Here is a 16309-nt window from a genome sequence, read left to right as displayed (position 1 = left end):
CAGCTATATGGCGGCGGTCTGTTAATAATCGAGTCTGGACCAGACAATCCAGTGATCAACAACTTCATTAGATAAACCTTATGTCTCCCTGCTTTACCTGGGGTAAAGGGACTTTATAATGTCAATCTTTAATATTTGCTCTCCATATGGAAATAAACTTCATTCCACTGCAAACATCAAAAGCTGGAACAATTGTGTAAAATTATACAAACTGACCAGTATTTTGAGTTTGCTGTCATGTTGCTTTCAATAGTATTTCATAACATTCAACTACAAACAACTTCTGCTGCAACAAATTACCTTTGGCTACAACGCATACCCGATCACCTACAACCAACGGCCTTGGATACAACCCACTCCCATCACCTACAACCAAGGATATTTGGCTACAACCTGTTCCAATCACCTACAACCAGTGAGCTTGGCTACAACCCATTCCAGTCACCTACAACCAACGACCTTTTGCTAAAACCTGTTCCCAACAGCTACAACCAATGACTTTGGCTACAACAATCCTTCTGACAAACCCAACAAAAAAATATTTAATGACTGTACCTTTCTTGGGAGCAGCCTTCTTGGCAGCAGGTTTGGGGGTTTCTTTCTTGGGTTTAGCTTTGGCCTTCGCCTTGGGTTTCTCCTCCTCTTCTTCTTCTGCTGCATCCTCCCCATCTTCCACCTCGTCGTCGTCACCGCTCTCGCTTTCCGACACAGCCTTTGACTTCTTCCTACCCCGCCCAGCACCGGTTGATGGCCGCCCTCGCTTCCCTTTAGGTTTCTTTTCCTCAGCAAAGTCCTGCAACATAAACATCACAAAGAATATAGAACAGCAGAGATGAATTCATTCCAGCTATCACCATCCTCCTTCAGGTACAACCAGTTCTTACCAGCTGAAACCAATTCTCTCCCGCTGAAACCAGTTCTCCCCAGATTCAGCTCGCTGTCTCTAGATTCAACAATTTCTCTCCAGCTGAACCAATATGTTACACAACTATATTTCTCCTCCCATCTTTAACCAATCTACAAGCACAACCAATCGTCTGCAGTTACAACCAACATCCACCAGCTACAACAACTGCCCACCAGCTTTAACCAAAATCCTCCACCTCAAACCAACAGGAGCACTTTCATACCTATAACTATTCCCAACTTCTGGGCCAAGTAATTTAGAAATTTCATAGCAAACCGATATTTGTGATCTCACTTTTTTCTGGTCAAACTTCATGATAAATAAGGTCACTCAGAGTTTTCTCTCTTCAACGTCCCATGGACTCCAAGCGAGCTGGGATTATAATTGTCATCATAGTGACCAGATGTTAAGAAAATCAGATGACACTATCCAGTGATTGTCCTCATGAGCATCAATCAGGGCTACAGATGAGGGGCGTACAGGCGTAATGTATGCCTTAAAATCAATTAAGTACGACACAATATAAGATTTCAAGCGTATCGTATACATACATAAATACCTTCGTACGTCTAACATTTAATTTCCATGCGTATCGTGCAAGTGGAGATCTATTTCGGATAAATACTTGTTGTCAAGAGTTTCTTTGCGAAACACGATTTGACACATATGGAAACCCCGACAGTAGGAATCCCTTGCGTTGCCATGCAACGATATGCGTCACTATTTTTCGATTGGCTAAAAACTACGCTGTCCCTATTTATATCCAGTCGGACCTGACATTTCGCGCATCACACAGTCGCTCGGTTATTTCTCACGCGTCTTCAATTACAAATACATGGTTGGAAATAGTGATCAATGAATCAATTTTCTTTGGGTAGCGGAAATATTTACTCAGTTATTTACTGAGTATTTACCTTTATAAGTTGTACAAACCTGCGACCCAGACAGACGATGAAGTTTATGAACGAATGATTACATTCTGTCCCATATTCCACCATCCTCGATAATCTCCAGGGTCTACATTCCGATAAATCTCCGCTCATACCCTGGATGCATTTACGGCTCGGCCTGATATTTATATGAGTATTACCTCCCTTCGCTGGATCTGCCTTCTCAAAGCAGACAGTCAGATAAACCTCTACAATCGAGCCTGCCAGTGTCAACAAAGATCGCAGCCGCAGCCATGAAGGTTTGTTTGCTGTGCAACGCAGATTTAAGGAAAAAATCATACGAACAAATTGACAGGTCTGAAACCTTAAAATAGAACTCCTTCTACCGCTTTCACTCAGTTTCAGGGTACAATGCCACAATTCTGTTTAATCAGTTTGATAAAAGAAGCGGAATTGAGTTATGATGGAAGCCTTGTAATTGGTACGCTTAGCTTCCCAGTGTAAATACCTGATTGGATAAAAAGCCAGCAAAGGGAGGTAATACAATTGTCGGGCCAAGCCGTAGATGCATCCAGGGTACAAGTGGAGATTTAACGTATACCCTGGAGATTATTAAGGATGTATTCCACATGTAAATAATATTGGTAACAACTGAAAAACATTTCCATTCCTCTTACTGTTATGTACTTTCACTGTGTCTAGACAAGAATTATACTGTCCAATATTTGTGTAAAAAGAACAAAAAGCTGAACTTCAGCTAAAACCAGTTAAGAACTTAAGGACACTCAGAGTTTTCTCTCTTCAACGTCCTGTGGACTCTAAGCGAGCTGGGATTATAATCGTCATCATCGTGACCATTCTTTCTAATTTTTGGTCCACTGACCAATCGAATGTGTGTCAATGTAAAGTGAAGGTCCGTCAACTGGGATGTCTTCACAAATACAGCAGTGAGCCAATCTGAAGTCACCATGCTACAATAAGCCTGTGTTACCAGCTTCTAGAACAATCTGTAGGGGAATCTTTATATGCACCCACTGAAGACTAAAAGGTACAAGCCAGTCCTTATTTCTGTACAATAAAGATTACGTTCTTTTAGAGTTTACTGCAATGCAAATGTATGTCACTAGCTTGGACTGACTGACTGACTGAGTTTAGTTTTACGCCGCTTTTAGCAATATTCCAGCAACATCACGGCGGGGGACACCAGAAATGGGCTTCACACATTGTACCCATGTGGGGATTCGAACCCGGGTCTTCGGCGTGACGAGCCAACGCTTTAACCTCTAGGCTACACCTCCGCCCCTGTTTCCATCCTGATTTCAGTTGATTACTGTTGGGAATTGGTTAAAATCTCACAATTGATGATTGGTTCATTACAACCGATCAATCATCGAAAAAAATTGCTTAGCGCGATTTAGCAAATTCTCCTGGTTATGTTCGTTAATGCACAAAAAATCTATATTTAGATGTTGTTCTTTCGGTTTTTTGGATAATTGCACAAAATGCATTTACAAATTTCACATCTATAAAGGATGACTAGTATGTTGGGAACATAAATTTCCTGAAATCTTTAAGATAAATTCAATCATGACAAGGAACGAGCTTGTAGTACTTATGAAATGTAACAGACAAAACCAACCTTGTGAAAAATGTTGTTAATGCAAACAAGTGTGCCAAAATTGTTTGTGTTCGATTATGAGAAAACATGATCGATTGCTTGGTCATTTAGTCATTGCGACCAATCTTCGATTATTTCAATTAATCGGACCACCACTACAGTGAGCGAGTATGGTTTTAGGCAATATTCCAGTAATATCACGGCAGGGGACACCAGAAATGGGCTTCACATGGGCTTTAACAACAAGGCTACCCCAGGCCCTCGTGTCTTTGTGAAGATTAAAGATGTTAAAAAAAATAAAACATTTGAGATGACCCCTGACTCGAAATGCTTCACAGTACAATACATTATGACAAGGCCGGACACTTCAGTATACCTTGCTTTGCCGATCGCTACGCTAGCAAGTAGCAAGTCGATCGAAACCTGATTTTGACCCTCAACTAAACAATCTTGACACAAATGGATGACGATGTGTCAGCACAAAACAGGGGTATGGTCGAAGCAAGCCCTCTGATTGGTTGATCCTTGTTTAGAAGACATTTACAGCTGATGCTTTCTTCAGAGAAACCATTGCTCGGAAAACATTCTTACATTAAGCAGTCGATGAAAGAAAAAAATCCCGCGAATTCATAAAGAATTGCAGATTTGCAAGTGTTGACCAATCAGAGGGCTTGCTTCGACCACACCCCTGTTTTGTGCGGACATATCGTCATCCCTTTGTGTCAAGATCGTTTAGTTGAGGGTCAAAATCAGGTTTCAATCGACTTGCTACTTGCTAGCGTAGAGAAAAAACATTTCCATTCCTCTTACTGTTATGTACTTTCACTGTTTCTAGACAAGAATTATACTGTCCAATATTTGTGTAAAAAGGACAAAAAACTGAACTTCAGCTAAAACCATTAAAGAACTTAAGGTCACTCAGAGTTTTCTCTCTTCAACGTCCTGTGGACTCCAAGCGAGCTGGGATTATAATTGTCATCATCGTGACCATTTTTTTCTAATTTTTGGTCCTCTAACCAATCGAATGTGTGTCAATGTAAAGTGATGGTCCGTCAAGTGGTATGTCTTCACAAATACAGCAGTGAGCCAATCGGAAGTCACCATGCCCAACACTCCCCTGATAGTACAGTCCGGCCTGTCATAATGTATTGTACTGTGGGGTAGCATTTCCCGGCCTTGTCATAATGTATTGTACTGTGTAGCATTTCGTGTCGGGGGTCATCTCAAATGTTTTATTTTGTTTTAATCTTTAATCTTCGCAAAGACACGAGGGCCTGTGACGGCTACCCCAACACTCCCTGATAGTACAGCTTTGAAGTCATAACACTTCCGTTGGGACTCCAGTGAGAAAAGATGCTCAGGAATTGGTCAACAGAGGCAAGCAAACAGACGAATGATTATTTACAGGCTACTACCATATACCTAGAATATTGCAAAGTGTGGCATCAATCAACAAAATTCAAGTTATCACCATGTTTTCAAGCCTGATCTCTGACAGATTTAACAATTTGGTCTGGAATAATACTTTGACATGTTCAGGTCACTCAGAGTTTTCTCTCTTCAACGTCCTGTGGACTCCAAGCGAGCTGGGATTATAACTGTCATCACTGTGACCTGACTCCTGTGATAGTAATACTTCCAGAGTGAGTGAGTGAGTGAGTGAGTGAGTGAGTGAGTGAGTGAGTGAGTGAGTGAGTGAGTGAGTGAGTGAGTGAGTGAGTGAGTGAGTGAGTGAGTGAGTGAGTGAGTGAGTGAGTGAGTGAGTGAGTGAGTGAGTGAGTGAGTGAGTGAGTGAGTGAGTGAGTGAGTGAGTGAGTGAGTGAGTGAGTGAGCGAACGAGCATTTCTAGTCACATCAGCAGTACAACATGACCTCATAATGTAACTTCAGACAGGCCTGAACAAAGAAGCAGGGTGCCGCTGTACACTACAACCTTCGTGCTAAGATCGTCGTAAGTCTGTATTTAGGTAGTGAGTTACAACCACCTCAGCTCCGAGATCACTTAGAGTCTGGGCCGGAGATTATCCACACCATACTTGTCATCTCAGGGAGCATATATTATACATTAAACTAGGGCTGTGCAATACTGTAAACCGTATATACCGGTACAGTATCTCGCCATACAATTATCGCGATATGGTTCAGATTCTGCAATATATTGGGCCATCCAGAGTTAGCTCCCTTTGAATTATCTGCCCTTGATTTCCATAGCAAACACATGTGCTCTAAAAGTGCCAAAGATACTTTTATTTCTGTTGGTTTCATGTAACATTTTACAAGTGAAGTGTCATTTTTATAAGTGGCTCCAAAATTGCCAAATAGTCTACCAAATACTTTACGTTTTGGGGGTTTGAATGGTTTCATTTGGAGGAATTAAGTGGCCTCAAATGGACCAATATTTATTTGGACTTATTAGTTACGCCTCTGGCTCTGAGTGACCATTTCACAGTTCACAGTAGTTGGTTTTTTTGTTTGTTTCATAATGGTTTGTCTATGATATCAATTTATCCTACAGGTCTGAGTCTTATAGGACTGTATAATGACATTCCAGTCAAGGATCTTAGCTCCTGGAGGTCACATGCGATTTTAATCTCAATAGCTCAACTAAATCTTGTTTTTGTTTCATTTGGGAATAGTTCATGTTAACACATTGAATCTGAATGAATCACATACAGTAACAATAATTACATACTGCACTGAAGTACATTCTGTTTAAACAAACAATACTGACTATGAAAATCATGTTATACTATTACCTTTATCATTATGTTCGCAAAACATTGGTGCAACATATTCCACATTAAGGCTCTATATTATTTCAGGGCTTTATCTTTAAATCGATTGGTATACAGCCATACACCTTATGGGTACGGGGAGCCTGAAAGTATGGTGTAACAGCAACGGAGAAGACGATGTCAATATACACAGAAAGCTATTATGAATTTATGATGTACACTCTGTGGTGCAGGCAGAAACATTCCAGTCAATATATCACAATATATACTGCAATATCTCTTAAATTATTGCAATATATCAACAACGATATGAATATCAGGGCAATATCCAGCCCTAAATTAAAACTTGGACCAGTTTGCTGTTTTATGTTTCTCAACCAGTGTTCTCATGTAGTGCTGTGTTCTCATGTAGTGCTGGGGTGCAACGCCTTGCATCGCAATGTATTACAGCTGTAAGACTGTTAACAATATCCTGAGGCCATGGATGTGGTGTGATTCGTAGAGATACTTCTATTTCAAACTCTGAGCCAGCCATTTCATCGGCTGATGCCACACCCCACAAAGTGAGCCGATGAATCTAGTTTAACGCCGCTTTTAGCAATATTCCAGCATTACCACCGCATTTCTTTGATGGGCATTTCATCACGGCAGGCAACACAAGAAAAAGGCTTCACACATTGTACCCATGCAGGGAATCGAACCCGAGTATTTGGTGTGACAACCGAAAGCTTTAACCATTTGGCTACCTCTCACCCCCACCCGCACCTCAGAAAGTAGTATCCTTGAACATCTTTCGGTTTGACCCAGCTAAGAATCAAACCCCCACCTACTGCTCTCAAAGTAGACAATCTATCCATCACTTTACAGAAGAAGTGACAGTTTAAAACATTGCAGGTCTGCAGATTCAAACTTTAAGACTTGACAGTGAGTAGAATGAGCACTGCACTGAGCTGAGAGAAATGAACCATAGCCTCGTCCCCTTACCTCGTCATCGGAATTGTCTGATGGTGGGGAGGATCCGGCATCAAAGTCTTCCTCCTCTCGACCTTCCTCCTTGGAGTCCTTGGACACAGACCGTGACACCCTCCTGGCTTTCTTGGCCGACGCTGCCTTGGCCTGCAACAAACACAAGGAGTGAGTTTAGTTTAAAGCCGAGGAGAGAAAGAGAGAGAGAGAGAGAGGAGGAGGAGGAGGAGGAGAGAGGAAGAAGGAAGGAGAGAGAGGGAGAGAGAGAGAGGAGGAGAGCCACACAATCCAGTGATCAACAGCATTAGCATTGATCTGTGCGGGGGACACCAGTAATGGGCTTCACACATTGTCACCATGTGGGGAATCCAACCAGGGTCTTCTGAACATTGAACGATCATAACAGTATCAGTGTCCCCTGTCGTAACAGAGCACACAATTACGTTACGGTTATATACGGTCGGTAAATAGTCTAGTCTGGCTCTCACCCAGTGGTTGACAATATGAGCATCAATCCTCGCCACGAAAAACAGTGAGTTTATTTTCACGACGCACTCAGGAATATTTCAGCTATATGGTGGCAGTTTGTAAATAATCGAGTCTGGACTAGACAATCCAGTGATCAACAGCATGAGCATCGATCTGCGCAATTGGGAACTGATGACATGTGTCAACAAAGTCAACGAGCCTGACCACTCAATCCCGTTAGTCGCCTCTTACGACAATTATGGGCTACAGAAGGCACATTCTAACCTGGACCTTCACGTGTCTATTGTCTGGTCAAACCATGTGCAGGAAAAATTTTCCCCAAGTACAAGGCAGTAGTTTTACTGTGTAAGTTATTAAACAAGTAATTCTATCTTCAGTTGAATTAAAGACCAGTAGTACAAAAAGTAAACAAGTCTGCTTTCTTTCAATAATCATGTAATTGGTTACATAGACCAAACCTGTGTACAGGGGATCAATTTTTTTATAAAAAGCCACTTGCCACAGGGCAAGTGACTTTAAGAAAGTAACTTGTCCTGACTAACTATCCACTTGTCCTGATTTTATGACTGACTGACTGACTGAGTTTAGTTTTACGCCGCTTTTAGCAATATTCCAGCAATATCACGGCGGGGGACACTAGAAATGGGCTTAACACATTGTGCCCATGTGGGGAATCGAACCCGGGCCTTCGGCGTGACGAGCCAACGCTTTAACCACTAGGCTACCCCACCGCCCCCTGATTTTATGACACAATTATGATGATGTAATTATGAAAGAATACATCAACGTGGTATTTGATGTTAATGTTTACTGGACTATTTATTGAAAAGTGATAAATAGCAAAGAAAGATAACCCTACTTTATTATCATTGCGAAATTTAATAGCCTTGGTTGCTCTAAACAGTATCGATAGGGGAACGACCACATACACCACCACCGTCACACCCACCTCCACCCAAAATCTCCCGAGGTCACGGCGACGGTCACACCCACCCAGAATCCCAGAAAACTTACCCCTCCAGCCGTAGACTTCCTCTTCTGGGGTTGCTTGGCCTCCTTGGGTGGTCTCCCCTTCTGAAAATCATCATCATCTGACTAGAATGACAGATGCAGAGATTAATACAAACAACTGTCCAATACAACATCATCATCTACACCATCCATGCACGACCCACAGATGGAGCTGTCAGCTCAGTCTCTTACATAACTCTGAAGTATGAACAAATTGAAATCTGACTTGGAGGATTTGAGTCTTAAGTGAGTTTCTATTAGGGCTGGCTAACAGATCGATAATTGAAAACATCATCAATTGACTATCGATACAAAAATTGTGCAATCGATAATATTGCACATGCACTATTGTGATGAAATAATTTCTAAATTTGTTCCCGAAAATGCACAAATTTATTTCTTTATTTATGGGCTGCTACCATAGTATGTTCAGGACATGGAGTTACTGGTATTCATGTCTTCATGTCGACGCTCACCACTGATGTGAAATGTGTTGGTTTCTTTCAGAATTTTAGTCATTTTGCTCAAAATTACTTCTAATATTTATCGATTGATATTCATTGAACAATTACCGATCTCTATCACCCATAGCGATAACCAGTCGTAGTTTAAACTGGAACTTACAAAAACATATTCCCTAATAACTACATTATAAGAGTATCAGAGAGCACTTGATTTTCATTCTCAACTCCCTGGGGAGGGTACTACCCACACCATCTTCGATGCCCTAGGATGTTAACAGTTAAATTACCATCTCATCATGCTACATTGCATTGCCAAATTAGCTAAAAATGCATTATTTTCTTATGTGACACACATAAAAACACCATCATTTCAGCATCAGTAAAAGTCTATACCGTGTCACCTCTTACAAGTTACAATAAAGTTCATACTTCCTGAAAGGCATTTAGAAGTTGGATGAACATGAATAAATGACAAGTTTTATGGATAACAACTTCTTTATATATTTTTTTAAGAAACAAAAACAGTTATCCATAAAATGTGTCATGCAGGGCTCCAGATAAGGGCCGTATCGGTGTATGTATGGATGAAAAATATGCACGATACGGTAGGAAATAATTTAGAAAACGTAGCAAATACGCACCACAGCAATGGTGTACGGTCTTAGAATCATTTACAGACGTATTTATCTGAAAAAGTCTTGTTTTATTGTTCATTACCCAAGAATCAATGTTGTGGTGCATGCATGAAACGAAACACAAGATTACTGATACTCCATTAATTTCAATTCAGTACTCTACATGTACACTTAAGGTTTTCCGGTACTCCTATATTGAACAAATAAGGAGTACGTACTCCTGATGTTGAAAAATAATCTGGAGCCCTGGTCATGTATTCAAGTTACACTGACTGACTGAGTTTGGTTTTACGCCGCTTTTAGCAATATTCCAGCAACATCACGCAGGGGACACCAGAAATGGGCTTCACACATTGTACCCATGATTCGAACCCAGGTCTTCGGCGTGACGAGCCAACGCTTTAACCATTAGGCTACCCCACCGCCCGAGAACTAAGGAACACAATATATGGATGAACAACTTCTTTATCACACCCAATCCTTCCTCACTTCAAATATTCACAAGTTTTTCAACAACATGAGTTCGTACCTGGGCTTTCTTGGGTTTGGCTGGTTTCTCCTTCACCTCCTCTTCCTCGGGTTCCTCCTCTTCTTCCTCCATCTCCTCATCGTCTTCGGAACTTGTCTGTTGCCACAGAAACACCAGACATGAATTATCAGGATTTAAAATGTTCAAAATGCTGTATTACACCGAAAATGGTGAACTTAAAACCCAGAATTCTGAGAAATTGAGATGAAGCTCAGATCCATAGCATGCTTGAATTAATTTGATAACATAAGCAGAGATGCAAACCCCAAAGTACTGCAAATAGCAGTAATACCAGCAAGTGGCAACCTCCCCTCCTACAAAATAGCAACTTTTAAAGTTTTTCGGGTGTCCAAAATTATGAGACATCAGAGCTGGTCTGTCGATTTCATGTGACTGTGCAAAATTTGGTTTTGTTACAATCTTAAGATTTTGTGTTAGTGAGCAATTCGTTAGTCTGCTTTTACTACTTTTAGCAATATTCCAGCAATTTTGCAGCAGGGGACACCAGAAATGGGCTTCACACATTATACCCATGTGGGGAATTGAACCCAGGTCTTCAGCGTGACGAGCCAACACTTTAGCCACTTGGCTACCCGAACACACCAGACAATGGTTTGAGCTCAGATTACAATAAACTATAAACATTGTTCTGAGTTTTAAAGCTACAATTTTCGGACATAGTGCAGTGGTCATATTCATAGAGTCTCACCCAAGGTCACAAGTGCAAAGGTCAAAGTGCAAAACTAACCGGTGCTTTAAACTTGACATCAGGGTTGTTTTCAATCTCAAAGAGACCCTCATTGAAACCCTTCCTCGCGTGCTTTTTCCCGTACTTTTCCTTGTTCTCGTCATATGGAAAGATATCCTTCGGCAGCAGGAACGCACTGGAAGAATATGGTTACACATTGTTGCCTCTATTAGGAATAAGTACCAAAAATGACTGCAATGTTATCAGAATGCACCACAAATTATATTAGACAATACATTTCTCTCCCTTTGGGACAAGTTGTTCTAAGCTGGAGAACTCGTACCCAATCCAATCACTTTTTGTGAGTTAGATACGAACAAAACATATATTTCTCTGTAATTTAGGTCTGCTTTCAACATGTTAAATGAAGAAAATCATCGCCTATATATTCCTTTTTCCAAACAATATTGTATGACAAATATTTCAAAGCTTCAAACACATTTGCAATAAGTGAGTGAGTGGGTTTAGTTTAACGCCGCTTTTAGCAATATTCCAGCAATATCAAAGCGGGGGCACACCAGAAATGGGCTTCACACATTGTACCCATGTGGGGAATCAACCTTGGGCCTTCGACGTGACGAGCGAACACCTAACTACTAGGCTACCCCATCGCCCACATTTGCAATGAACTGACTTGACTTACAATATACATTGTTTCCGAACAAAAGCATGGCAAACAGGAATTCACAACTGTGCAGAATTCTTTAATATAAACAGCTATGCTTAAAACTTTCATGGAAATCAAATTCACATCGTGTACATAGGAAAGAAGAACAGAGGCTTTTCTTTCAGCGAAAATTGCGATCATTTAATGTAGACACTAATATCTTAAATTATTCTACCAAACATTCATTAATAGTATTTTAACTTTCTGCTTTCATGCCTGGTATGGCAATCTTCCTCGTACACAGAAAAACAAACTTGACAAAATTGTAAACATATCCAGCAAAATTTGCGGCTTCAAGTTTGAACCTCTCCCTTTTCAGTATGAGTCAAAAGTTAAGAAGAAAGCTCTGGCCATTATAATCGGATCCATCACACTTTTTAAATGAATGTTAAGAACTTATGCCTTCCGGTCTCCGTTTCAAAATCATGGATTACAAAACTAATAATAGAACTTCAAAATCATTTGTCCCATACAGCAGAAAACTTCTAAATCTTTCTCCAAAATTGTAATAGTGAAACCTATGATGAGGCACGAGAGAGAGAGAGAGTGAGAGAGAGAGAGTATGTGTGTGTGTGTGTGTGGGGAGAGAGTAGAGTATGGTCTTAGGTCGCCTTGAGAATATCACGGCAGGGGACACCAGAAATGGGCGGAAAGATTTCCGCCCGTAACCCCCGTTTTATTGTCATTCTATGCCAAAGATTTATAGTAGAAATCAGAGCTACAGATAACATTTTGGGTCATTGAGTTATGTACTCGCTTGTGCTCATCTCAATTGGGTATCCTAATTTTCCTTTGAGTAACCAAATATATTGTACCCACCTCATTCAAACTCAATTGGGTATTTCTTCATTTTCCATTAATTATAAAAATATAATGACGTTTAAATGTTATTTATATTGGATCTGTAATATGGGAAACTATAAGAAAGACTGCAAGTTGCCTAGTTCATGTGTTGAAATAGAACCTCTCAATGTACCTCAGTTATTTTATCTATGCACCTGTACGCAAACAAAGATTTGACATTTTTGTGTGTACGCATGTAAGATCAAATATATTGAGTATTTACAAAAATTCAAGCGTACTTGTACGCAACAGGCTTGGTAAGAATTGAGTTTTCACATAAATGTTTGCGTAATTTACGCAGATACGCAGCTTATCAGTACCTCTGAAAAATATATGTTTTTTAATAGAAAGCCTATCCTAACCCTAACATAATGCTGAATCTAAACCCTAAACCTAAACCCTTACCCCTTAAAATAATCATAATAATTAGAATACTTTTCAAGCGTGGGTTACGGGCGGAACTCTTACCAAATGGGCTTCACACATTGTACCCATGTGGAGAATTGAACCTGAGTCTACAGTTCATATAAGAGAACAGTTATCATTTACAAAGGGTTGTTTGGATCATGTAGTTTATGGAGTGCTAAATTTAATGTTTCAAATGTGCTTGACTTACGTTTCATGTGTACCGTAAAAGAAAATTGGATATTTTCCTTTAGGGGGTTTGACTGCACCATCTGGGAGTTCATCAATCTGAAATACAAAATATTATCAACATCTTCACAAAAATACACAGGATGCTAATATTTCACAAACAAATGTTAAAAACGTTCAGTTTGACCACATATGCATTCAAAATGCGTGAATGTTTTCATGGCATGGTTATTTCCTTGTACAACAGCAAAATAATAAAAAAAAACTACAAATGCAATACCAGTAAATGAATTCGAATTTTTCAAGATTTATGCTTGCTAAAAGTTGAGTTTGCTAATGACAACCTGTGTGGAGCATTCAGGTGGAGAGCCTGAGCATCATAGTGCCTGTCACTGGTCGTATGACAAGAAATAAGGACAACTGGACTGGTCGAACTGAGAGACCGCATGTCCACTTCACACGTGGTGTCCACGAACAGGAAGTCCCTTGCGATATAGAACATCATTTCCGTTTTTAGAAACTTACCCTCGCCGGCCAATGTGGGTAGCCTTTCATCTTGGCAAATATTTTATCGCCTGGCTTGTACTCTTTCCCTGCCATGGCGAATGTCAATGAAGTATCAGTCACTCAAAAATGCGTTTCACGAAGAAAGCTGAGAATTAAAACACAGTCGAGACATCGTCACGAACACGGAGGTGGGCGCCAGGAATGTCTTTTGAACATATATGCGATCTTCTTGCCATATCGCGAAAATCCGATGACAATAATTCTTTCCTCATGTACACGAAGTTCTCTCCTTGCAATGAGTCCTCATAAAATCCGATTGATGAATCTATTAGTGGAAATTTGGTCAACACTCCGCTTTGTGTGCCGCCATTTTCCTTACATTCTAAATCTCGCGTGAACGGACGAGATGGGTTATTCTTGGCGCGAAATGATTTCAATGAGAATATCTGACCCACTTTGTATCTATTTTTAGATCAGGGATATCCCTTCTCGGCTGGGACAATGTCGACAGTGATCCGTGATGCTTTGTCTGTCATTTAAATGCGCGCCCTCTATTGGTGGTGTTGAGAGTTCTTTTGTTCAATATTCTGCCGAACAAAGGTGACGTTATCTGGTAATTCGTCATCGTTCGAACTGCGATTTACAAAAATTAGCGAAAGTTTGAAAAACGTCTTAAACAATATATATTATAACTTCTGAACTCAAAGAAATTCAAACCGTTATAGTCACTGTCAATGCATTAGTTGCACTCGATTTTCATTCTCTATTCTCACTATTAATCCATCCTACCGGGTACCCATTCACTGCTTATTGAACAGGGGCATATTTCAGTCAGTTGCCTACGAAGACGCCAGTGGATCGTGTTTGTTGTTATTTCTCATGAGCATAATCGCGTCGGCAGTTACGAGCCGAGTAGCCCAGTGATTCGGGTTCGATTTCCCACATGGGTTGACTGACTGAGTTTGGTTTTACGCCGCTTTTAGCAATATTCCAGCAAAATCACGGCGGGGGACACCAGAAATGCCACATGGGTTGAATCGCTGTATAACAGTCCCGTGAAGATCCGGGTTAGAATTGGTCTTCAGCATCCGTACAATTGTATTCTTAAGGGATGCTCGAGTTTAGTTTTACGCCGCCTTTAGCAAAATGCCACCAATATCACGGCGGGAGACACCAGAAATGGGCTTCACACATTGTACTCGTGTGTGGAATCGAACCTGGGCTTTTGACTTGACGAGCGAACGCTTTAACCTCTAAGCACCACCCCATAGCACCTCCCTTATGGACTTATGCCCTGTGAACTATTCAGTTTCAACTTGGGAATGAACACGTGACGATACTTTCTTTTGCCCGGTAGTGTACTCGTGGTATCATATGAGGCGTGACTGTATAATAATAACGATTGGATGATGTAATTATATATAATACACATGTACCATTGTAGTACATGTTTGAGTGATATTCTATAATGCTCTAGTCATTGACAAATAATATTACGAATTTAAAAATGAATTTTCATAATTCAACAGTTAAATCATTTGACCATTTAAAGTTACACGTTTAATAATAGACCATCTTGCAATACAAGTTAAAAATCTCATAAAATGCCAGTTCTCACAGTAATATCAACAGTTCGACGATTAAAAAAAAATGATGTTTGAATTTTAATTTTTAGAATTATTCTACAATATTCCATTTAGAATATTTATAAATAGACGATTTAATTATCTTACCTAATGAAACGTTGTATTCCTGAATTAATATTGTTACATATTCATTGAATACTGGTATAATTCTACGGGTGACGCAACAAATCACGATTTTACCCCAAAATACTTTCAGCAATATGTTTCTTCCAAATTTTATAACTAACTGGATGTCCTAAGACGTAGCGAAGAACACAATTCCAACAATTTAAAATTACTATTTTACGTCGTCGTGCTATACTTAATGAGGGGGGCGGTGAAAAAACAACTACAAAACCTCTTATTTGTTGGAGGGGGATTTTACAACACAACAATTCACTTCGCTTCACTAATAATAATAATAATAATGTGTCCATTTATATAGCGCCAAACTCCACACTAGCTATGCTCATAGCGCTAACAATCAAGGCCATTATTACCCCGGATAACCCAAGCTGCCTGTTAGGCGCTAGAAGGTTATAGTCATATGACTTTTTTCCACCGGGTACCCATTGTCTTGCTGGGTGAACAGAGACAATTTTGAACGAACTCACTTGCCTAAGGTGAGACCACATGTGCTTCGTTGTGGGGCAGGACTCAAGTCCTAGAAACTCTCAGGAGTCAAGCTGCCAAACACGGTCACCCATCCAAGGACTCTCCGAGCTCGACGCTGCTTAACTTCGCCGATTTGTGACCTGAGCTTTGAGCACAGGACCACGCGCCACCACAAACCGCTACTGTGAGTTACTAGCATTGTGTACTAGCCAGGTGTGAATCGCACCTGTTGCGTCACGAATACCCCACACTACACAAGGAAGTGTTACCTAAAAGACCACCATCATCATCATCACCATTGCATTATCAAAACCAGCATCATGGGCGTGCATTAGAGAAGGTGTGATGGCATATGGACTTGATTAACCAGTTGGCAGTGATAAGGGATCTCGCTGTCTCTCAATAACGCAAATGGCTCACAAAATATTGAAAAAGTCGATCGGGTTGTATTTGAGGGAAATTATTC

General features: G+C 40.4%; 1 protein-coding gene across 2 annotated transcripts in view; it reads right to left on the bottom strand.

The window, feature by feature from the left end:
- Positions 1 to 14005, bottom strand: part of LOC124261861 (hepatoma-derived growth factor-related protein 2-like) — a 56411-nt gene extending 42406 nt beyond the window's left edge. Inside the window, exons 1-7 of one of the 2 annotated variants that reach the window (XM_046696230.1) lie at positions 13622 to 14005; positions 13119 to 13195; positions 10993 to 11128; positions 10245 to 10340; positions 8620 to 8700; positions 7135 to 7266; positions 556 to 793 (exon numbers count right to left, since the gene is read on the bottom strand). In XM_046696230.1, coding sequence (XP_046552186.1) covers positions 556 to 793; positions 7135 to 7266; positions 8620 to 8700; positions 10245 to 10340; positions 10993 to 11128; positions 13119 to 13195; positions 13622 to 13696 — 835 coding nt within the window. In that variant the 5' untranslated portion in view covers positions 13697 to 14005. The remainder of the gene's footprint in view (positions 1 to 555; positions 794 to 7134; positions 7267 to 8619; positions 8701 to 10244; positions 10341 to 10992; positions 11129 to 13118; positions 13196 to 13621) is intronic. The other variant, XM_046696231.1, reaches the window with a different exon arrangement.
- Positions 14006 to 16309: the final 2304 nt, after the last annotated feature.

Source organism: Haliotis rubra, unplaced genomic scaffold (genome assembly GCF_003918875.1).
Source record: "Haliotis rubra isolate DU_JTF1 unplaced genomic scaffold, ASM391887v1 Scf813, whole genome shotgun sequence".
NCBI classification, from domain to species: Eukaryota; Metazoa; Mollusca; class Gastropoda; order Lepetellida; family Haliotidae; genus Haliotis; species Haliotis rubra.
The sequence above is the reverse complement of the archived record's forward strand: the minus strand, read 5'-3'. Positions and strand labels throughout refer to the sequence as shown.